This window comes from Drepanopeziza brunnea (assembly GCF_022702325.1).
Source record: "Drepanopeziza brunnea f. sp. 'multigermtubi' strain 214-2 chromosome Unknown ctg19, whole genome shotgun sequence".
NCBI lineage: Eukaryota > Fungi > Ascomycota > Leotiomycetes > Helotiales > Drepanopezizaceae > Drepanopeziza > Drepanopeziza brunnea.
The window spans coordinates 1,447,474-1,469,313 of record NW_027094082.1 but is presented as its reverse complement, the minus strand read 5'-3'; the positions used below and the strand labels follow the sequence as shown (position 1 = coordinate 1,469,313).

Sequence of the window (21,840 nt, the reverse complement as noted above, 5' to 3'; positions counted from 1 at the left end):
CATCATCAGAAGCGTCCAAGGCTCAATTGGTAGCAAAGTCAAATGGCTAATAGATTTGATAAGACAGTAGTGAAGGTTGGCAGTACGCGTCTCCCAAAGTTCCCGCGGGGGTAGCAGCTCGGCTACAGCAGCATGAGCGTGCGCACGATCTGTTTTCATCCCAGAGCGTATCAAACGGATGGCGCACAGTAGTCACTCGGATCATCCCAAACTGTGAAACTCGACGTCTCCACGACTGGGATGCTGCGTTGAGAATTACTACGTATTTTGACTTGCGGTTTTCATACTGTGGTGTTCTACTCCACCTATTCTTTCTGTACTTGCACTTACTTAAGAGTTTTATCTTGTTTGCTACTTAGTACCTAGGTACTACGTACTTACTCCGTTCACCCAGACCCAATGAAGGAGGATCCTTGCAGTTAGGGCGTAGCCAACTGTACGGAGTGCAGATCGTTGCAACCCCTTTCCTCAGTTTAAAAAGATCAACGCATAGGGGCAGATATGCTGGAATCGCAGCAGGAGTTCTAATGAGATATGTTCTAATGTACAACTAATGAGATGAGTTCTAATATACAATTGAATAGCCACTCTCTTTCGATTTTATTGTCTAGGATCATTAGTAATTTCCCAACCCGTCCAAGCAAGAACATCGCTGAAAAAATACTTTAACTCCTCTTCCGTTTCATAGCACTTAGCCGTTAAACCCAAGTCAACTCTGTTTACCATGCCAATTGGGATAAACATTTGTTTTATATCAGGCGCCGCATCAAAGCCGGATGAGTCGGCATCTGAAAAGCGTAATGCTCTTCTCGGGTTTAATCCTACTGCTTTGATGTACTCCTCGATAGCTTCTTCGTCTCCGGTCCACAAATCTTTTTCAGTCCCATCTTCCCGAGTAACTGACTCGTGAGATGCTGGGATCCAAACTTTGCGTGCATCCTCCATCTTTCCGCTTTCCGCTTCGACAACGCAATACCAATCGCCATTGAGAGCCTGGTAGCCAGCAGGTACGTTTACTATTCAGATCATTAGCTCTTACCCGCAATAAGTGATAATCTATTTTCGTAAATATAAGATAAATCAACTTACTAAGATAATAGCCTTCTCCTATTTTATTGGCGAATTCAACTCCGATATCTTTTTGCAGAATTTTGATAGGCCTTTTAAATTCATTGATAAGCACGGCTTCGCTCTATTGATCATTCGCGTAATTAGTATAAGCTTATAATAACACTTCGTACGGATAGTTGTAAATCAAAGTGTGAAAACTTACTTGAGAAACTGTTCGAAAGCCGATGGTTTCTCTACGATGGGCTGCGAGAGCTCCACCTAAGAGAACGCTTGCGGCCAGCAAGATGGAGCAGAATTTTGTATATTGCGATAGTAGCATCATGTTTACAAAAATTATCAACAATCGTTGTTGATAATGGTGCGGAGCAAGTGAAAAAGGGGGCGAAACCGTCGATTATCCGAAGTTTATCCGAAGTTTATCCGAAGTAGTTTTGAAGGGGTTTTTTTAAACGTAGTATATAATTCTGATCCCTCAGTAATGCGAACTAAAGAATGGGGACAAGCTTAGCAGATGATGGTGATCTGGATCAACGGATATGTGAAAGGGAATATATATTCTCGATGTCATACTCATCTTACTAATATTAGCCACCGTAATTTCGAAGCTTATAAGTCGGGCTATGAATAATCGTGCGGCTAATATCCGTACATCGAAGATCCATCTTGAATACATTGTATAAAATCGAATTTAACGCTCAGCTAGTTATTGGTAGTAATTTTGCAATCCTTTGTGCTGATTTAGAAAGATCAACGTGATAATGCGCCAATAAGGCAAGCTGTTTCTGCTAATAAAGGGGAGAAAGGAAGGGAAAATAATCGTGCGGCTAATATCCGTATATCGAAGATCCACCTTAAATACATCTTATAAAGTCTGATTTGACGCTTAGCTAACTAGTAGTACCGTATTCAAGTACTCTTGCAATCCTATTTTCTGATTTGGTGAGGTCAACGTAACCGTGCGCTAATAAGGCAGGCTATTTCTAGCAATAAAACAAAGAGAAAGGAAGAGAAGGAAGAGAAGGAAGAGAAAGACCCTGTTCTCGGGGACGGTTTCAAGGTTCGGGACGTTCTTGGGACGGCCAGGGGACGGTTCAGGGATGGTCCCAGGACGGTGTTTTAAGGAAAAGACGAACTCTCATGAGAGACAGTTTAATCGATCAAAACTATTTCGTACCAACTACAATTTGAACAATTTGAACCGTTTATGTTCAGAATTTATCCGATATTAGAAATGGACTCAAGGTGATCATCCACTAACCATACCACCCTCTTGGGACTGTTTCCAAAAGAGATCGTTATTGGATGATCAGCTGACCATTTAAATAAACCTGGACCTGCCTTCAAGGCAGCTATAGATGACGCCGATTGTATTATCCAATCTTTTATTCAACACCTCAATTATTTGTTGATTTATTCGAATAATAGACTGAAAATTTCGTGATTTTTAGCGAGTTTTCAAGCTGACTTGGGAGTTAAAACGGAAGACATATAAGTATATATTTTTTTTCCCGAAGACATCTTGTTTTCGCCCACTTTTGGGAAGAGCCCTAAAATGCCGAGGTCAACTTCACTACGTACTACGTAGTAACTCTCAGGCGTACGTAGTTTTTAGCGCCTGAGGGTTCGGAAACCAGGGGGTTTAAAGTGGAGATTTAGACTTTTGAGCCACCCTCAGGCGGCTAATATTAGGGCTGTACTACGTATGGTACGGCAGTTGTTCTATACTAGGTACCTATCTCGACCCCTGAATCATGGATGTGGTTGTGGACCACCATCGCCGACATCTCTACCACATCTTGACCAGTCTCTGCGTCTCTGCGTCTCTGCCCAACCCCTTTTTTACTATCTCCCTTGGCCAGCGGCGTGGCAGCAGCGACTTGATGCATCCTTCCACATCTCCATGACACTCATCGTCTTTTCCACTCACTCGTTATTACTAACAAACCCACTCGCTCGCTCACCCTCTCTTTGTCCCTCACCCTCACCCTCACCATTACTTACAGACCTCCCTCACCTGTACTCGACCTCCTTTCGCCTCGACATTTTCGAGCCTCAGTTCGTTTCTTTCCAGGTAGATCCTCGGCCTTCTTTCAAAATACACCTACCTTTGATCCATCTCCATACTTCATCGACTTCGCACTCTTGAACTACATACGATACACACCACTGCATACGAGAGGACAATCCATCAGAGCATAGATCTTACACAAGGCGGCGTGCAACGGAACCCATATTACATACGCGAAGGGGAATAGCGTCCGACTCCGGTGCGACTCCGTCCTAGTCGAATTCCGCAAAATGTTAGGGCCGTTTTCCATATCGTCCGCTTTCTCCTTATTGTTACTCGGAACCATCTCTGGCAGATATCTGGTAGCAGCACAAATTTTGAAGACGTCAGGTTTCCGCGAATGTCTGACGGCGTCGAATATCACCGTTCAAGGCTTGGACATCGAATATAACAACGATGAGAAATCAATCACCTTCAATGTCATGGGAACGTCTTTAAGGACCATCAATGTGTAGGTCGCTTCGAGTTCCCCCTCCCTACTCGGCACAGCAACTGAGTCGACCAGTACCGCGAGCTTAAATGTTACTGCCTATGGCAAGAAGGTCTACCAAAACACGTTTAATCCATGCGACGCAGCTACCTACGTGAATCAACTCTGCCCTGTACCTTCCGGATCATTCTCAGCGACCGGCACTCAAACAGTTCCAGCGTCGTACGCGGATATGATTCCCTCAATCGCTTTCAGCATTCCGGACATTGCAGCAGAGGCGACATTGGAGCTCATAGCTCTCGACACCGGGGACAGTGTGGCTTGCATAACTTCGGATGTCAACAATGGCAAAACTGCTCACGTCGCTGCGGTATCGTACATTGCGGCTGGTATCGCTGCGGCTGCCCTGCTTGTCACCGGCGCCGCATCTATCGGGGCAGCTATAGGAGGAAGTGCTGCCGGAGCCGGGACAATGAGCCCTTCGTTTACGGAAGTCTTCACTGTTTTCCAAGGATTCGCCATGAATGGAATGATGTCTGCGAACCTCCCTCCGGTATACAGAAGTTTCACCAAGAATTTTGGCTTCAGCGTGGGGATCATCCCTTGGACGGCTATGCAAACATCAATTGATAACTTCCGTAACGCTACCGGAGGCAATTTGACCACTCAGAGCGTTGAGTACCTCCGACGTGCAGACCTCGTTTACGGCGGTAAATCCTCGTCAGTATCTAAGAGAGCAGTTGGGCTGTTGGTGGACGGGCTCCTGGTTTCAAGAGACTCACTCTCGACCAACGTCAGCGATACGCCCTTGTCTCAGTCCTCGAACACCACATCGAAAGTCCCGGTTAATGTGGACGGTATCAAAGCCTACGTCGAAGAGTTGTCCATTCCTTCGGCCAACACGTTCATGACAGTTCTCCTGATCGTAGCTTGCGTTGTGGCTGCAATTGCTCTCAGTATCCTGCTCTTCAAGGTCATTCTGGAAGTATGGGCACTGTTCGGAAGTTTTCCCAAGAGCTTGACCGGTTTCCGAAAACATTACTGGGGAACGATGGCAAGAGCTATCGTGCAGCTCATTCTCGTTTTGTATGGAATCTGGGTGTTGTACTGCATCTACCAGTTCACTAGAGGCGATTCCTGGGCAGCCAAGACGCTCGCTGGGGTTACGTTGGCAATCTTCACCGGAGTCCTCGCTTTCTTCACATATAGGATCTGGTCCACAGCAAACCAGCTCAAGAAGATGGAAGGAGATACCTCTGGCCTCTACGAGAACAAGGATTTCTGGCTCAAGTACAGCATCTTCTACGACAACTACAAGAAGGACTTCTGGTGGATTTTCGTGCCGGCTATCGTCTATATGTTTGCCAAGGGCTGTATTCTGGCAGCCACCGATGGCCACGGTCTCGGACAAACAATCTCCCAGCTTGTTATCGAGATGTGCTTGCTTAGTCTGCTCATCTGGAATCGCCCTTACGAAAGACGGTCCGGCAATGTCATCAACATCTTCATCCAGATCGTACGAGTGCTATCGATCATTTGCATTCTTGTTTTCGTGGAGGAACTGGGCATCTCCCAGACTACCCAAACCGTCACTGGTGTCGTTATGATTGCGCTGCAGTCGACCCTCACTGCTGCTCTGGCTATCCTTATCGCTATGAACGCCATCATCCTATTTTGCAAGGAGAACCCTCACCGCAAGAGACGCAAGGAAGCTGGTATGTTAATCTCATCGCCGTACTGCTGCTCCACTAACATGTCCCAGAAAAACTCAACCATGATATCGACACCCTTACACCCCTCCATGCGCATAACTCGCTGCTGATGGACACCACGAAGGTCTCACGGGACTACGACGCCTACGGATCAGATCGGAAGAACAGTATTGACATTTTATTGCACGAGCCTGCCAATCCTTACCCGGGCGCAACTGTCATGCGAACATACACTTCACATAGCGAACGGCCGTTCACGCCACAGTTCAGTCGTCCCCTTACTCCAAGCGATCAACGATCTCTCCACCAAACAATAACCCGCGAAGACCAAAACCTGGTTGTAGGCGCTGCTCCTTTAGGAGGAATAGAAGGAAGCCCGCTCCACACGCAGGCGCACCCGCCACCAGGCTACGGCGGATACAGAGGCATTGCATACTAAGCCGAACCACAAACTTAACGGATCTCCTTGTCGTCTATATATTTGCATTAGCGAGTTTGGTAATCTCTCCCATGAGCATTTTTGCAGTCCATGTCTGGTGTTTTGAGCCTGGTCATATTTATAAGTGCTGGTCCTTCCCAGCTAGTTCCCTAGTCTTTATAATTCCATGTATCGGTTTACGATGAGGCAATACGCCACAATACATACTGTCTCCTACAGAACCAGGCTTCATTCAATGTATAGGATCACGTCTGTACGGATATTTTTCTACATCCCATCCATAACTATGATATGGTATTGCGGGATCGGTTGCACGACTGCTCCTGGTGCAAGCACTTCACTGAATGGAGCTTGATATATTATGCTCACCTAACAAAATCCATCTATACACACAAATGCAATGGGCACTTACTCTCTCTCACCTAGAGCATCATATTAGTTACCTTCGGCTTATATTGAAAGATGTAACTGTACTGAGCTCGTTCCACCCTGGATGTTTTTATTACGTATAGGGGAGATGGGATGTGTGTTCATCGTTGATTTCAGTAGGAAGGCAGGGATGGATGGATGGATGGATGGATGGATGGATGTATATTTGAATTTTTAATGTCTTTGGGCTTTACATGGTTTGTATGTCTATATTTTTTAATTTCCATCTTTTTTCCCCTTCTTTCTTACTTACTTGCTCATTAGTTATAAATTATAACTAAGATTAAGTGATACCTTAAAGGCAGGTGGGGGGGGTTATCTGGACGGTCCCCGGACCGTCTCTTCCAGAGGTGGTCCCCTCACTCACTTTTGGGACGGTCAGTGGACCACTCGTCGTCAAGACCTGAAATAAGATCGTATCTGACCCACGACGGTTCCAATCATTTGAACCGCAGCGGAGATGGAACCGATCCAATCGACGAGGTCATCCTTTGCAGGAATCCGTCTCTTCGTGAACAGAAAAGGATTATTACTGAAAATAAGACGGTTTTGATTGGGTCGTCGTTTCTAGAAGTCGGTCTTTCTTTTTTTACCTACAAAAAGACGGGTCCGAGGACCGTCCCAAACAAACCCTTGTTCGAAAGCTGATAGGTATTACCAGTAGGAAGCAGATAGCTAGGTAGGTATCTCTCGGTCCTTTGCATCCCCCCCTCTCCCTGAGCCTGAGTAGGTATACGAGAGCACGCGCCCGGTACCTGGGTCACATTTTCGCTGAATCAATCGATTTTTCATATTGAATCGACGAAAGCGTTAGCGTTCTCGGAAGGCAAGTACCGCTAGCGACATCGAAGAACATCTTGGCATGAAAAAAGAAAAATCCGGCTCAATAATCAACGTCCTGATATCATTCTGAAAACAGTCTTCGTGTCTTACTTATACCTCGATGTAGATAGTTGGTAGGTCGTTTCTAGATTTGAAAACGAGTTCTGGAGAGAGCCCCGTTCTGAATAGTTAAGCGGGGACGGCTGTAGGACGACGCGGTCAAGGAACGGTTTCTCTTGCTCGGGGACGGTCTTGAAAATGATCTATTCCTGATTCGAAACTAGCGCCGATTTTAAGCGGTCCAGTGACCGTCTCCTTAGAGGAAGGGTTCCGTGGACCGTTCAAAATGACTCCCCACCTGCCTTTTAAGGTATGTACTAGTAGTACGATGTTGGATCTTGAAGATGTTGCGGGTAAGACCGTTTGGTGAGTATATATCATTGATTGATTCAAGGTTGGTTTTCCACTTTCGTAATACGGATGGATAGGTTCAGGAGTGAGTGGGTGGTAGGTATTCAACAGTCTTCTTTTCTTCTCTTCTATATGTCTACGTGTTTACTTAATTATCTCTGATTTCGAATTGAGGATTGAAGCCAGCGAAATCGGAAGATATTTACACCCTCCCAGCCGCTCGCTGTTCTTGCTCGGTGTATCAACGACCGAGAGCTAGGTACCTGGGTAGCTCAAAACTTTATAAGCATTTTACTTTCTTTCCTCTGTCGCTGCATGCCCCCTTTATCCTTTCAATAAAGGGGATTTCAATTCCTATTCGGTTTTATGATGAAATGAAAAGAGTCGCTTCACAACCATATTCGACTGTTGACAATCTTTCGTCACATCGAGAATACATGAAAGGATGCAGCTCATTATGCGCCAGCTTTCTTCACTCCTCCTCCCCCTCCTCCTCCCCCTCCTCCTCAGCGTATCTCCCGCAACGGCTGAGCAACAACGACCGGTTGCGCGCTTGGATTACGGCACCTTCGAGGGCGCGTACTCGGCAGCATACAACGTGAACTACTGGCGCAAGATCCCCTTTGCCGCACCGCCCGTGGGGGAGAACCGATTCCGTGCGCCGCAGCCTCCCGTGCCCGTCGTCAACGGGACGTACGACTCGGACCAGCCGTTTGACTTGTGCGTCCAGAGAACCGTATGTAGATGAAGTGAGAGATGTAGATGTAGATGTAGATGTCCTCGTCATTAGGAACTGGATACTGGTACAGAAGAGCTTCACTGACACACACATTTGCGTTTGTTCAAAAAACAGGTCAACGGCTCAGAGGACTGCCTCTTCCTCGGCCTGTACTCCCGGCCCTGGAAGGCGCCAGAAAGCCTCCGCCCAGTCGTGATCTTCTTCCACGGCGGCGGGTTCATTCGCGGCGGGGGGCCCTTCGAGATGCCACCGGGCGGCTACCCAACGCTCAACGTCTCGCACAGCACCAATCTCCTCTTCATCTACCCGAACTACCGTGTCAACGCATTCGGCTTCCTCCCCGGCGCCGAGATGGCCGCCTCTCCGACCACAGACCTGAATGTCGGCCTGCTCGACCAGCACGCCGTGCTGCGCTGGACCAGCAGGTACATCCGCCAGTTCGGGGGGGATCCTGACGACGTCACCATCTGGGGCCAGTCAGCCGGCGCGGGCAGCGTGGTCGCGCAAGCGATCGCCAACGGGCGAGGCGGCAGGCCGAAGCTGTTCCGGGCGGCGGTGGCGAGCTCGCCGTTCTGGAGCAAGACGTATCGCGGCGATGGGCCGGAGTCCCAGCGTGTGTACGACACGTTTGCGGAACAGAGCGGGTGCGCTGGGCCCGAGAGCCTGCGGTGTTTGAAGGGGGCCGACGTCCAGGTCTTGAGGGACGCGGCGGCGGTGGTGCAGAAGATGCACCAGTACGACACGATGAGCTTTACGTTTGGGCCGGTGATTGATGGGGAGTTCTTGGATCGGCCGCTGAGTGAGGCTGCCGGGAAGGGAGATCTGGATGTCGAGGTCGGCTATGGCGTGTATAACACTCATGAAGGTCCGTTCCCCTGTCCCCCTTATTCTTTGCCCAAGGCAAAGAAGTTGTTCATGTGAAAGGGTGGGTTATTGTTGTTGACGGAAAATAGGCGAGAACTTTGTACCGCCTGGATTCCTGAGTGCGACTAGCATCGGGACACCGGCTTTCAACTCGAGCACGGCTTCGTTCGACGAGTGGTTGAGGGGATACCTGCCCGGTCTATCGAGCTATAATATCCAGCGTGTGAAAGCGCTGTATCCGGCCACGGGCTCGGCGAAAAATATACCGATTTACAACACCTCGTATGTCAGAGCTGGACTTGTATACCGAGACACCGTCCTTGCATGTCCGGCGTACTGGATGGCGAGCGCAGCGAAACAGAAGAGCTATGTGGCGGAATACACAATTCTCCCTGCGACGCATGGTAGCGATGTACAATACGTACGCCCCCTCCACCAAATTCCGCGTGTCCACGCAACTCTGATAAGGATCATCACCGTGTCTGACAAACAGAACAGTGGAGCTCGGTCAACGCCGTACAAAAGACCCAGCCGCTCATCTACGAAGGCTTCACCGGGGCATTCGCATCCCTGTTCCAGACGGGAGATCCGAATGAGAACAAGCTTACAAACGCGACCCAGCCAGGCGTTCCCGATCTTTGGCAGACGGGGAAGCAGTTCGTGATACGGAGCGATGGATTGGGGAATCAGGGCATCGATGATGAGCTGGCTGTACGATGTGCATTCTGGAGGGAAGTGGCTGCACAGGTGCCAATGTAATTAGTTGGTGTAGGCATGGAATTCAAGATCCAAATATACCACAACCACCACCACAATCGCACTTCGGAACCCTCTGGTTGATTTTTCTGTCTATCCAGATTTTCAGCCCTGAAAAGGTCTGTATCCCAAGCGGTTGACCCCGCTTGAACCGCCGCTTTCGTCTATCTCAGCTCGGGCTGAAGGGTTGAAGGGTTGCAGTTGCAGCATCGTTGTTTTGAGCTTTCAATTTGAGCCTAGTTCTAAGACTTCTTTCCTCGCTAGACAACGGAATTTGTGGTCATCCTATTTGATCTCGTCTTATGCCTGTGATAGGAGGAGGCAAAGAAGGTCTGGAATCCCAGCTTCACTAGCTCCAGGCCCGACTAAGATAATAAGATTGGTTGAGTTCAGCGAGATATGCTTAAAGCCATCTTGAGGGTGCTGATTTTCGTCGGAGCTTGCTTGCTTGCATCGATGGCTGGGAATCTAGAGTGCTATTTGTAAACACGCAATGGGGGGTTGGGTGACAGACAGCTTGAAAAAGGCCGTGTATGTGCCTGGCACTACTCGTCCCAGAGCCGTTTTGAGACACAGGATTTTCTAAAATGAAGTCAGACATTGAGTACATGGGATACATTTGTATATCAGTAATGATTGAGGTATGGGTATTTTGTAGTCGGAAATCCCCAGCCAAAAAAAAGGCATCTAGAACTTTTGATATCCCCATCGCTCCCGAGAACGCCAAACACCATACAGTAGAACAACATACCGAAATATTTAACCCTCCGAATCCCTTACTACTTGCCTTCGAAAGCCGGGTGCTTCTCCATATTCGCACTCACCCACGCCCTCAGTGCCGCAAACCGATTCACAGCCGGATTCGGCGCCACAGCCACAGGCGCAGCTTCTACCCCATCATCAACCTCCATTCCCACGGCGGGAGCCACAGCACCACTCGCAGCAGCCTCACCCCCGCTCGCACACCCGGCCATGATAACCGCCAAATTCTTCGAAAACCTCTCCCTCTCCATGCGCTCCAGCTTCTCCATCCTCTTCCTCGCCCCCGGCCGGCTCTTCAAGCTCCGCATCTGCATCTTCCCGCCCTCGTCCCGCTCCTTCCCCTTGACCAAGTCCTCGACATCCGGTAGCGCGTCCGCGAGGTTCTCCAGCGTCGTGACGAGCTTCTTGCTGGGGCGTCGCCGCTTGAGCGGCTTCTTGTGCGCTTTCTCGATGCGGTTGAGGAATGAGGAGGACTTGATGGTGCGCTTGTCCCTTTTGGAGTTTATGAAGCTGTCGGAGATGGTGGCGCCTTCGCGGTGGACGGGGGGAGGGCGCGCGATGAGGCCGGAGCCTGAGTTGGAGGTGGAGGAGGATTTGGCGCGGATGGAGGTACGCTTTTTGGGGGCGGTTGGGGCCTGCGCCTTTATGTTAGCAAAGTCTAATGTGCGCCTTATATTTAGATATGAGCTTACCATTGTTGCAAATGTACAGTATCTAATTTCTGACACTTTCGCTGGCTGCAGACTCGAGATTTGGTGGTTGCGAAGGTCTCGGTCGTGGTTCAAGCGACGACATTCAAGAAATTTATTGGACAAGCGATTTTCAAGGTCCGGTCCGTGTCTAAATTCAACACCCCACGCCGGAACCATGCCCTCAGCCTCCGCAAGCATACATAGTCTCCGAGAGAAAATTTCTGATGCGGAGAATGAATTGAAAAAACTGAGAGAGCAGTTGGCTTGTTTGGAGGCCCAAGATGGCATCGCGGATTTAGAGCTGAACGAGGGGGGTAACGTGACTGAGGAGTCGAACTCAAAGTGGCCACTGGAAGAGGAGGAGTATAAGAGATATGGGAGGCAGATGATTGTTCCTAGTGTTGGGATCCAAGGTGATTTATTTTCTTCTTGTGATTTTTATGAACAAATTCAAGAGAGGAATGGCTGATATATGATTTATGTAAAGGCCAACTACGTCTCAAAGCCGCTTCAATCCTAATCGTCGGGGCAGGAGGCCTAGGCTGTCCTGCTGCGGCCTACCTCGCTGGTGCCGGCATAGGCACCATCGGCATCGTAGACGGCGATGAAGTTGAGACCTCGAATCTCCATCGCCAGATCCTGCACAACACTGCTAAAGTCGGCATGAAGAAAGTAGACAGTGCCATCTCATATCTAAAAGCGTACACCCTTCTCCATCTCCTCTAGAGAACACCGTCACTGAAAAATTATAGATTGAATCCAAGGGTCAAGTACAGAACCTACACAGAGCATCTCACTCCCCAAAATTGCGCTGAGATAGTCTCTCAATATGACCTCCTGCTCGACTGCACCGACCACCCTACTTCCCGTTACCTCATCTCTGACATCAGCGTCCTGCTGGGCAAACCGATCATTTCAGCATCAGCGTTACGCACAGATGGACAGCTTATCGTATTGAATTCGCCTCCTCTCGCGCCTGGCAATGAAGCCGGTGGGCCGTGCTACAGATGTGTGTTCCCCAAGCCACCGCCTGCGGAAAGCGTTGTCAGCTGTGGAGATGGCGGCATTTTGGGACCGGTGGTGGGTGTGATGGGAGTGCTGCAAGCGCTCGAAGCTATCAAGTTGATTGTGGGGGGCAAATTGAAGGCAGTGCCCGAGCAGACCGAGACTGCTGTTGCGGCCACAATGCTACTGTTTTCGGCGAATAGTAGTCCTGCGTTTAGAAGTGTAAGGTTGAGGGCTAGGAGGCCGAAATGCTTTGCTTGTTCGTCTGAGGCTGGACTTACGTTGGAAAGCATGACGAGTGGCAGTCTGGATTATGTCTTGTTCTGCGGAGTCAGCTCGCCTGGCAACCTCCTTAATACGGAGGAGAGGGTCGAAGCAAAGGAATATCATGATGTGAAGGGGAATCATCACCTGTTGATTGATGTCAGGGAGAAGGTGCAATTCGATATTTGTAGCCTTGAAGGCTCGATTAATGTCCCATTCTCGACATGGCGCGGCAACTGGGAACTTCCTCCTAATGGGGAGATTCCAGCTTGGTTGCCGAGAAGATTGCCGGATGATGCACCCATCTATGTTGTGTGTAGACTTGGCAATGATTCCCAGGTTGTTGCAAAGAAACTGAAACATAGCGGGTTGGCTGGTAAGGGAAGGTATATCGGGGATATTAGGGGTGGACTCAAGGCTTGGAAAGAGCAGGTTGATAACTCGTGGCCGGAATACTAAGCACACTCCCTCTTCCACAACCAAAATATAAGAAGATTGATAAAGTTCCAGGTGAAAATCGGACACTGATAATTTGTTCCGTGGCCCGGGTACCCTCTGGACTGTGATCCACCTGTCTGTTGCTTACAAAGAAGAGGCTCAGAAACACCGGGTTTGCAGCTAGGATCTCGTTTCCCGCTTGCATTTCCATTTCTGACAAATGACAACATTCATTGTACTTTCACAGAGCTGTCATTCTTATCCATATTCGTGTCATCCCATCTCGCTTAAAGAAAGCTCTCAGATGTATGAGGTACGCTTCTTGTTGAAAGCTCGTTGATCCTTGAGCCATCGTCTGTAGCCTGCCACGCTAGATATCTTTTCACCGTAGTAGTCTGTATATAAGGTTAGCACAATCGCACCTATATTTTTACATCCTCTCAATGGCTGTCGTATCTAGCTCTGAGTAGCTGGGGTTCACATACCAGGTACCGGGTTCGCCATGCTGCTGGCCGACGGATCCACTCTGAACTTCTTCACCCTCCTGTAAAACTCTTTCTCTTTCTCGTCCATTTGACCTCTGAACTTCCGGTTTGTCCAGTTGAACATCCCCGTCCCCATAATTGGACCAAGAAGCCATCCCGTACCTCCACACGCAAATGTGATCAACCCCAGCGTAATGAATGGATCTAAAGGAACCTGCGAGACCAACGCATCCATGTCCGCTATTGTAAGGGCCTGCGCTCCCATGACGAATCCTCCTAGTCCAGTACCGACCGAAGAGCCGAGCTGATACCATCGGCGTGTCTTGCGCAGCTTGAAGAACGTGTTCCAGTCAAGAAGGTCGGTTTTGGACGCAGGAGCTGCTGCTTGATGTGGTGAAGTTGTAGCAGCAGCTGTAGATACATTTTTGGTGGTCGATGTAGAGGGTTTGAAAGTTACATTTCGCTTTCCGAGCTGCACCCTCCGTCTGGAAGCTGTAGAGCTAGCGCTCGTGCTTTGGTCTCTGCTGAAGGACGGGGAAGTGGTAGTGTATGTGCACGGCGTGAAGAGAGATGGTTGCAGCATGTAGCCGAGTGCAGCAGTTCGAAGCGTGGGCGTTGCTGCGAGCATTTTGGCACGAGTTTGTGATGGAGTAGAGCTTTGATCAAGCTTGAGAGCTGTGATTGTATGGACAGTAATTTAAAGTTCGAGGTGCGCGTAAAATAAGCGCCTGGTTTTAACGCGTCTCTTCTGACCAATCACGCTTACTTTCTTTTGGCGATATCGACATATTGATTATCTCGTAATTACTGTTTTACTGTTTACTGAATTATCATTAACTCTACACCACTCTTGCAATCTTGTTTTCTCACATAGATAACCTCTTTCTGCCACGATTTGAGAATCTGCAAGGTGCCGCGACTGTTTTCCGTAAGTCAGAGCTACGAAAGTGACGTTTGTTTCCACGAAACGCGGCAAACGTCTCCGGAGAAGCTCTTTTCCTCTCGTATACCTTCCTCTCTTCTTACTCTCTCTCCTCTCTCTCCTCTCTCTCTATTTCTCTCTTTCTCTCTCTTCAAATATTTCGCTCTCAGCACCACCAACACCAAATACGAGCTCTTCTGAATGGGCAAAGCTCGCCGCCTCAGGCAGAAGCAAAAGCGGGCCGAAGCGGCCGCACCTCAACGTCTCTTCCGTACCAGCGACCAAGGTGAGCTTCCATTACCCTCGATAAGAACGTGAGGTAAATCCCTGCCTCAAGTTTCCCGTCTCTCAAGCTACTCAGCGCCGTCTTTTGCCATGTTGCTAAACTCTACAGCGTTTGGGGGTGTCGACCAGGTGAATATTTGATTATCCCGAAATAAACATCTGATGACATTGCTGACTTCGCTGGCAACAGGAAGACAACAATAACTTCTTGGATTTCGTTGTAGCCGAAAGACCGAGGTACATAGTAGGTTATGCTCGCTCCGTTTACTGAGGTCTATTTCTCATTGTCTCAATATCTGGGCACATATCTCTGACCTGCCGTACAGCCCGGTTCAGGCCCCCCTCTTGCACCGATCTCCATCATGCCGGCTCATACCACCAACAAGACCGGTATCATTATATACCACTTTCAGCATGAATTCCACCCCCGCTATGTGGTCAGCTACGTCGACAAGCCGCAACTTCGCATTAGCGTCGCCCCCGAGAATATTCTGAACTGGGTATCTGCCAAAACCTTTGAGGAGTATGAGTGGAAGCGTAGCCAGGAGCTAGATCGAAGCAAACCTAGGAGCAAGCATGATCCAGCCCAGCAAGATTTTGCGCCGCGTGATGATGGGGAACCAAAGCAGAAGGGGAAACCGGGTAGGAAGCGCAAGCATGAGATCGATGATGAGCCCAATGTCACGGGAAACACTGGTACTTCCAAGGGCTTGATGAGACAATCCTCTCGCGCTGGCCCACGGAAGCCGATCGATCAAAACGAACCCGCTCTCACCTCGCCTCAAAGACCTACTCTGACTTCGCATTCCGCGCAGCGTGGTCTGGCTGACATGGCTGACTCCGAGGAAAGCAGCGATGACGAAGATGACGAAGTCTCTACGGATGTTGCTATTGAGGCTCAGCTTCACCAGTCAGTTAATCTGAGCCCCTTCTATGTGATCTTATGTATAGGCCACTCGGATAATTGTATACTGACTTGCCAATCAAGTACCATGGCGCCGCGCTCACGATCTCGCCTTGGTCAGGGGGTTTCTGTGTCTACAAGTCTATCTCCAGAGCCTAATGAAGCGAACAAAACCCGACGTCAAACTCAAACTCCAAAGCAACTAATACCCTCCCGGGACACGTCAAGACAAACTGGAGGATCTGTCAGCCGAAGCGGCTCTGTGTCTACCGGTAACGAGGCCAAGCGTCAACGTCGCTCAAGTCGCCAGGTCAGTGAAATTTCCCCTTCGAAAAGTTCTTGGCATACAGACTGCTTTCAATTGAAGTCCTAGTGACTCCATGTCACTCGTATTTTCTGTGAATTTGGAATTGCTAACATGCCTCTAGGACTCCTTCGCCACCACCTCCAGCCGTGAGGCACGCCGTGTATACGATGATCTGGAGCGCCGTAAAAGCCAAACTTCAAAGTCTACAATTGTTTCGAGATACTCAACTCTGAACCAAAAAGTCGAGCCAGAACCCGAGCCAGAACCCGAGCCTGAGTCAGGCGGGGAAGAGTACGAAGTTGAGGAGATATTGGGCGATGAGATAATCCATACTGGCAGCAAAAACAAGCGAGTCGTCTTCTACCATATTAAATGGGTTGGCTTTCCTGATATCACCATGGAGCCCTATTACAACGTCGGTGATGAGGCCGTTGCTAATTACAAGAAGAAGAAGCGCCTTGGTACTCTGAGCAAGAAGGGTTACAAAGTCGTCAGAGCTGACGGAACAATTAAAGTTGTTGGTGATGGTGGCGAAAAGAGTGATTCGGAGCCGCTTTTCGCGGGAGGCAAGAGGAGCATGAGAGACTCCCCGGCTGGTCAGGTTGTCGATGATGAGGACGATGAGGACGATAATGACTCTTGAGTGCTTGTCTAGGCGTCAAGGGCTGGTGGAGCTGAATATAAGCTCAAAAGTTGTGTAAGATATTGTGCATTTAGATTGGCTGGGTAGCTAGCTGCTACCTTAACACTGGGTGTCAGATACACAGATACCAGATGCTGCCACTGATGGTGGGTCCACCCACAGACGAGAGATGGTCGCAATTCAGATACTTTCACATATGTTTTTCTTTTTTCTTATATCAACCTTTCGATTTCTTGATTTATTTGTCCCGCTGGTGGCCTGGTATTTTCTAAATTTTCTCTCATGCTTGTATAGCACACATAGAACATTCAGCGAGGTCCAATGTGCTTACAGGAGTCCGAGGAAATTTGGATTAAGCTAGAGACACTAGTAGCTCCAGTTTCCTAGATATCTTGGCCAGAGAGAAATTTCGATGTTTCTAATTGGAATTGCTTTGACCGGTTCACTGCAATTCTCTCTTTACACGCGCAAAGCGTGTTGCATACACACATACATACATAGAACACTCGCTGTTCGTTATCCTCACAGCCTTGCTTGGAATGCAGGATGCGGCATGGCCCGTACTCGGTCAGCGGCTTTGTGGTGCTGTAACTGGGACTGTGTCTCGCTCGCTCCAGTTCAATATCACCGTGCTGGTCTGCAGCCCCTGGCGAGTATGGTTGAGAATCGTGTTGAGTGGTTCAGTGTTCATGTGCAGCACACCAATGCACCTCGCTGGTTCCAGTATGGAAGTGCTCTGCGGGGTATGCATACGGACTGCGCCTTGCTATGAGTCTCGTCAAATTGCGAGAGACCTTCGGTATGCAATGAAAATTCTGCGGAAGACTCGTCCACGGCCTTTAAGGAGTCGTCGTATCGCGGCCTCGTCTTGAATTGCTTGTCACCTACGCTTCTACTCTCTCTTCTACTCTTACCTTTCTGCAGCTTTCCAGGTCCCCTTGAATCGATTGAAGAGGAAGGATGGAAATCGCCGGACTGACGGCTAGTGTGCTTGCCATTACAGGTGCAGCCGCAACAGCTTTGAAGCTGTCGCAGTATATGTACCAATTGGCCATTCAACTGGAAGCGGACGGCGATGAGATTACAGATATGGCGCTCGATATGCGAAGCTTTCATACCAGCGTTGGATTTAGCCTTTTGACTCTCAAGCGATGCTGTACGAAGTTGGAGTCAGCGAAGTCGCCAATTCATCAGTAACTCGAGGAATTTGAAGAGCTCCAACAGCTAGCCGATAAATCTGACCGCACAGAAAGACTGATTAAGAGGGTACATAAGTCCACTACTTCGGTTGAGGGTCAGCGGAAGATAGTAATGCATGTAAAATGGGCGTGGTTCAAGAAACCACAGATACAAGCGTTACATTTCCCGATGGAGTCGATAAAGACTGAGCTTCTTCTTATATTAAATTGCATTTCTATCGAGCTATCATTCGACAGCTTAGAGAGAGGTCTGCCTCCTCGGATCCTGCAAGAGAAATTAGCAGAGATGTAAGCAGATACGACACACCCAGCCGCAAGATTTAGCTGTTGACAGGCAGCAGAGAACAACTGAAAGCTCAGGTTAAGCTTCACGTTGAAACCATAACTCTCTTGCAAGAAAGCGAAGAGAGGCGGTGGGATCGAGATTCAAAGCATGTCCGACAGTCACGGCAGCACCCAGGCCGTCAAATCAGTTGCAGAAGGTGCTCATAAACCTCGGTACAAGCATGGCAGAACGAGGGCAAACTCCTGGTTCAAAGCCTCCGTCACCATCCTCTTCCACAACATCATATGGGCGCAGAAGCAACTACGTGGCAGCATCAAATACAAGCAGCCGGCTGTCTTCGTCGCCTACAACGAGCGTCGAGGAAGGTCCAATGGACCCTCCGCAGCGCGTCAACAAGGCGCTATACGTGCCACAAACCTCCTTGCTCCCACCTCCACTCCAATTCCGAAAAAGAAATCTCAGCTTAGAAATTCGAAGTACAGACCGCCGGAACTCAGATAGGTAGCGTAAAACCCATATACTCGCTTTGAGGCGCAAGCAGGAACGCATCACAGGCAAAGAATCGGATCCAGCGGCTTCACCTGCCGTTATCCCGCAACTGAGGCGTCGCCCACCAACCCAGGAAGACTATGTCTCCGTCCGACCTGAATCGAGCTATCTTCATTTTAAAAATAGTCTAACGATGGCGAGCATTTCGGGCTATATCGATACGGAAAGAGGGCCGGTTCCCATAACCGCGAACTTGGACCCAGAATTCCCTCAGAATCTGATCTCTGTCGCATGCGTGGCTCGTCTCGGTCTGGTCATCGAGTCGCACGGTACCGGCGATGATGGAGGAACCCAAGAGGTGATGATCGATTTTGGGAGAGGCGAAAAGAGCAAGAGTAGTGGGCAGGTGGTTTTTCGGTGGAGTGCAGGTGTATCTTCGCATAGGATACCGTTCAACGTTACGTGCCTGGTGTATGAGCATAATATTCGGAGTCTGGTCCTCGGACAGCCGTTTGTTGAAAAGAGGCAGCATTACTGGAATGGTGGCGAGGATGGGGTGGGGACCGAGAATGGACGTGATAGATGGAGATGAACTTAGGTTTTCCTATGCAAGAGATTATGCACAGGGAAGTCAAACTATCGAGTTCTTCTCGAGCAGAGTCGGAGCTAGGGCGACTTCCCCTGAGACGCCTGGGAACTTTGGCACATCTAACCCCTTGAATCGATGAGCCCCATCATCATCATCATCATCATCATCATCATCATCAAGGGAACTTCGTGCTCCCACACATTTGTGGTGTATAGCTCTGGATGGCTGCCTCTTGAGAAGCTACTGTTTCTCGATCACAATTCCTATCGGTACCGGCTAGATCGGTACGGGGACTTCACCCGGCTATTGAATCGAAAACATTACTCACGTCCCAGAGAACACGGGTCAATAGGTACAGCTGCTTGATATATTACCTGTTGGTGAACAGCCCCATCCTCAGTGTTTTTGGCTGACGTACCAATCGATACAGGTCACCGACAGCACACCATCCGATGGTATGGAGCTCTATACGCAGCGCTCTCGGCCATTACTTCTCCAGAGCAGACCAAGCGACACGGACAACAGCGGGTGAAAGCCATCGAGATCAATCGGCATTGTTTCTTGGACTCTGTCGGAGTTTATTTGCTTCTGATTGTGCGTATGCCGCAGATGCTACTGAGCGCAAGAAAGCTTGAGGGTGGACTTCTACTATCTACTATCTCCTGTTTCTTCTCTTCTTCCTTCATACTCGATACTATCGATGGGCCGCTTTTCAAGGAAATCGAGCACACCAAATGTTGGTCACAATGGTCAGATATGTTTCTGGCTTGCTTATTGTCCCTTTATCACTCACGTTCTGGATTTAATCAGTCTCGGGATATTTGAGACATCTGGCTCATCAGGTGTAGAGATATGCACTTTGCCGTCTGCTTACGCTTACGGGTTGTCAGGATCATCAACTTTGTTCAACGACTTCTGTCTTGTTTGGAATTGCGGACGCCTGAAACTCTGGCAAGCCCTTCAAAGACCAAATTGGTATAAGATGCACAGATATCATGCCTATTAGTTTGCAAAGTATCTACAAAAACCCTCCCACGCTATTACAACATCATATTCGTTCATTGCCAAATCTAAGTCCAACATGTTTTGTGACTCTCAACCTGACAGTCTTCTCTGTCCTACAGACGTCGCAGCTCTGGCCGACCTTGGCACTATCACTCCACGGACTCCACCATCTACACCTGAAGAGCGTGCATTCGACCAACTGCCCGAACAATCCTTGCTCGACTCCAAGTCTCTCAGTAGCCTTCTTGCGGATCTTCTGGGCCGGGGAAAGCTTCCTGTGTGCATCCATGCCAATGGATCGGTATTCCAGATATCCGAGGTTCAAGAGGCTGCTGACCGGCCTGGTTGCGAAAATCCAGGAACACTCACGTGCCGCTTCCAAAGATATTGCAATACCACGACGCGCCCTCCAACGAAAGCTAAGCGAGATGGGGAGCGACGACATCTCCGACCTTGCGGAAATTCGCGGACTGCGCGAAGATTCCAACACACGTCACGGTTTCTCGGACTTCTGCATTCAAAACCTGCAGAAGCTGCTGCTTAGCAACATCGAGGACTCCGGCCCACGTGGAATTATCGAATGCGGCCTGCCCAGCACAGCAGGCCAGGTGTCAAGCAGTTGTTTACGTTGCAGCCGGGGTCTATGGAATTTCAAAGATGTGCTAAGTGCAATGGGTTATTCAGAGGAAGTTTTAAATGATCAGGACAACTGAAAGGATCATGAAGAGTTTGTGTAACAGGGCTCGTGCTTCAGAGGATGGGAGTATCATCAGTACACAACCAGTGGGTAGTCACAGCTGTCTTCGGCGTACATGGAACTTGGCATGACGGAAAATATCTGGCGGTTGAGATTGCATGCAGTCAGGGAATGAATGAAGGTTTACAAGTCTCGTCCCCTCCCTGACTAGGTTGAATAGCCAGTCCTACATGAACAGAAATTACATCGACCCTTCGTTTGGCTCCAAGCCCTAGCATGTCCATGGCCTCCATCGCTTCCATCTCATCCCGAAACCCCGTGCTTGGATAAAGAGAGTCTGCCACTTCTTTCCATTGCCGCCAACGTTGTTGTTGGGGCAAGGATTACACGCTCCTTCTTCAGAGTTACAGGACCTCAGAGCGCTTCCCATTAGTGGGCTGGCAGTTCCACTCTGCAGGGCAGGGTATTTGACGCTTCGCCTCCAAGGACGCTGCTCCGTCGCTAAATCCAGTTGTTGGCTTTGGCTGGCTCATGGCAGAGGCTAGGAAGGGATACTTACGGAATTGCTAGAGGGGCAGCGATTGTCAAAGCCGAGAAGGCTACAATAATGGCAATGGAGAACTTCATGGTGGGAAATCCGAAAATGTACTTGCAAAATATTGGTCTTTCGGTGTTTGCAGAAGGCTTGAGGGTGAATGACTTGAGAGTGAAGGATGCTGATGTCAAGTCCTAAGGGGAAGTGATGTGGTATATATACTTCTTTTTGATCCGTTTGTTCCGGAGTCAACTATCCTATGATACTGAATCGTGTAGCTATTATACTTCAGTTCGTACCTCGGAACTCAATACTGTCCAGATTAAAGTGAACTTGCTGTGGAAGTACTTCATCACAGGCCAAATACAACATTAGGGTTTCGCTGCCCCGACGCTGTCAAGGCTGGATGACGAGTTGTGTAAAGGACTGTTAGATAACAACTACGTACGAAGTAGTAAATCAGCAAATGAGAGGGAGTAGGGTGCACAAGGCTAGGATCTGGGATCTTTTATCTCGCCGTGGTCAGACGGTCTCATACACTACGTACTACGTACTCTGTAGAAAAGTACATGGAAATCGTGGTGTTGTCATC

The 21,840-nt window shown here is 49.1% G+C and overlaps 9 protein-coding genes across 9 annotated transcripts; 6 read left to right on the top strand and 3 right to left on the bottom strand.

Moving 5' to 3' along the window:
* Window positions 1-600: 600 nt before the first annotated feature.
* Window positions 601-1,393, bottom strand: L3040_009186 (uncharacterized protein; the record flags this gene model as incomplete). Its single annotated transcript, XM_007293941.1, has 3 exons — window positions 601-1,016; window positions 1,090-1,192; window positions 1,274-1,393. 3 exons carry the CDS (start codon window positions 1,391-1,393, stop codon window positions 601-603), a joined length of 639 nt encoding a protein of 212 aa, XP_007294003.1.
* Window positions 1,394-3,369: 1,976 nt separating this feature from the next.
* L3040_009185 (uncharacterized protein) lies at window positions 3,370-5,720 on the top strand (the record flags this gene model as incomplete). The annotated part of the gene is made up of 3 exons (XM_007293942.1): window positions 3,370-3,590; window positions 3,645-5,284; window positions 5,332-5,720. 3 exons carry the CDS (start codon window positions 3,370-3,372, stop codon window positions 5,718-5,720), a joined length of 2,250 nt encoding a protein of 749 aa, XP_007294004.1.
* A 2,107-nt stretch (window positions 5,721-7,827) lies between these two features.
* L3040_009184 (uncharacterized protein) lies at window positions 7,828-9,744 on the top strand (the record flags this gene model as incomplete). The annotated part of the gene is made up of 4 exons (XM_007293943.2): window positions 7,828-8,118; window positions 8,236-8,986; window positions 9,075-9,406; window positions 9,484-9,744. The coding sequence occupies 4 exons, from the start codon at window positions 7,828-7,830 to the stop codon at window positions 9,742-9,744; spliced, it is 1,635 nt and encodes a 544-aa protein (XP_007294005.2).
* A 386-nt stretch (window positions 9,745-10,130) lies between these two features.
* L3040_009183 (uncharacterized protein) lies at window positions 10,131-11,198 on the bottom strand (the record flags this gene model as incomplete). The annotated part of the gene is made up of 5 exons (XM_066155886.1): window positions 10,131-10,209; window positions 10,256-10,323; window positions 10,493-10,520; window positions 10,570-11,138; window positions 11,196-11,198. 5 exons carry the CDS (start codon window positions 11,196-11,198, stop codon window positions 10,131-10,133), a joined length of 747 nt encoding a protein of 248 aa, XP_066010167.1.
* Window positions 11,199-11,370: 172 nt separating this feature from the next.
* Window positions 11,371-12,923, top strand: L3040_009182 (uncharacterized protein; the record flags this gene model as incomplete). The annotated part of the gene is made up of 3 exons (XM_066155885.1): window positions 11,371-11,608; window positions 11,683-11,896; window positions 11,948-12,923. The coding sequence occupies 3 exons, from the start codon at window positions 11,371-11,373 to the stop codon at window positions 12,921-12,923; spliced, it is 1,428 nt and encodes a 475-aa protein (XP_066010166.1).
* A 279-nt stretch (window positions 12,924-13,202) lies between these two features.
* On the bottom strand, window positions 13,203-14,015 carry L3040_009181 (uncharacterized protein; the record flags this gene model as incomplete). Its single annotated transcript, XM_007293946.1, has 2 exons — window positions 13,203-13,297; window positions 13,388-14,015. The coding sequence occupies 2 exons, from the start codon at window positions 14,013-14,015 to the stop codon at window positions 13,203-13,205; spliced, it is 723 nt and encodes a 240-aa protein (XP_007294008.1).
* Window positions 14,016-14,510: 495 nt separating this feature from the next.
* Window positions 14,511-16,448, top strand: L3040_009180 (uncharacterized protein; the record flags this gene model as incomplete). The annotated part of the gene is made up of 6 exons (XM_007293947.1): window positions 14,511-14,595; window positions 14,704-14,723; window positions 14,785-14,838; window positions 14,921-15,504; window positions 15,583-15,808; window positions 15,927-16,448. The coding sequence occupies 6 exons, from the start codon at window positions 14,511-14,513 to the stop codon at window positions 16,446-16,448; spliced, it is 1,491 nt and encodes a 496-aa protein (XP_007294009.1).
* A 1,632-nt stretch (window positions 16,449-18,080) lies between these two features.
* On the top strand, window positions 18,081-19,014 carry L3040_009179 (uncharacterized protein; the record flags this gene model as incomplete). The annotated part of the gene is made up of 2 exons (XM_066155884.1): window positions 18,081-18,339; window positions 18,488-19,014. 2 exons carry the CDS (start codon window positions 18,081-18,083, stop codon window positions 19,012-19,014), a joined length of 786 nt encoding a protein of 261 aa, XP_066010165.1.
* A 1,078-nt stretch (window positions 19,015-20,092) lies between these two features.
* On the top strand, window positions 20,093-20,560 carry L3040_009178 (uncharacterized protein; the record flags this gene model as incomplete). Its single annotated transcript, XM_066155883.1, has 1 exon — window positions 20,093-20,560. One exon carries the CDS (start codon window positions 20,093-20,095, stop codon window positions 20,558-20,560), a length of 468 nt encoding a protein of 155 aa, XP_066010164.1.
* Window positions 20,561-21,840: the final 1,280 nt, after the last annotated feature.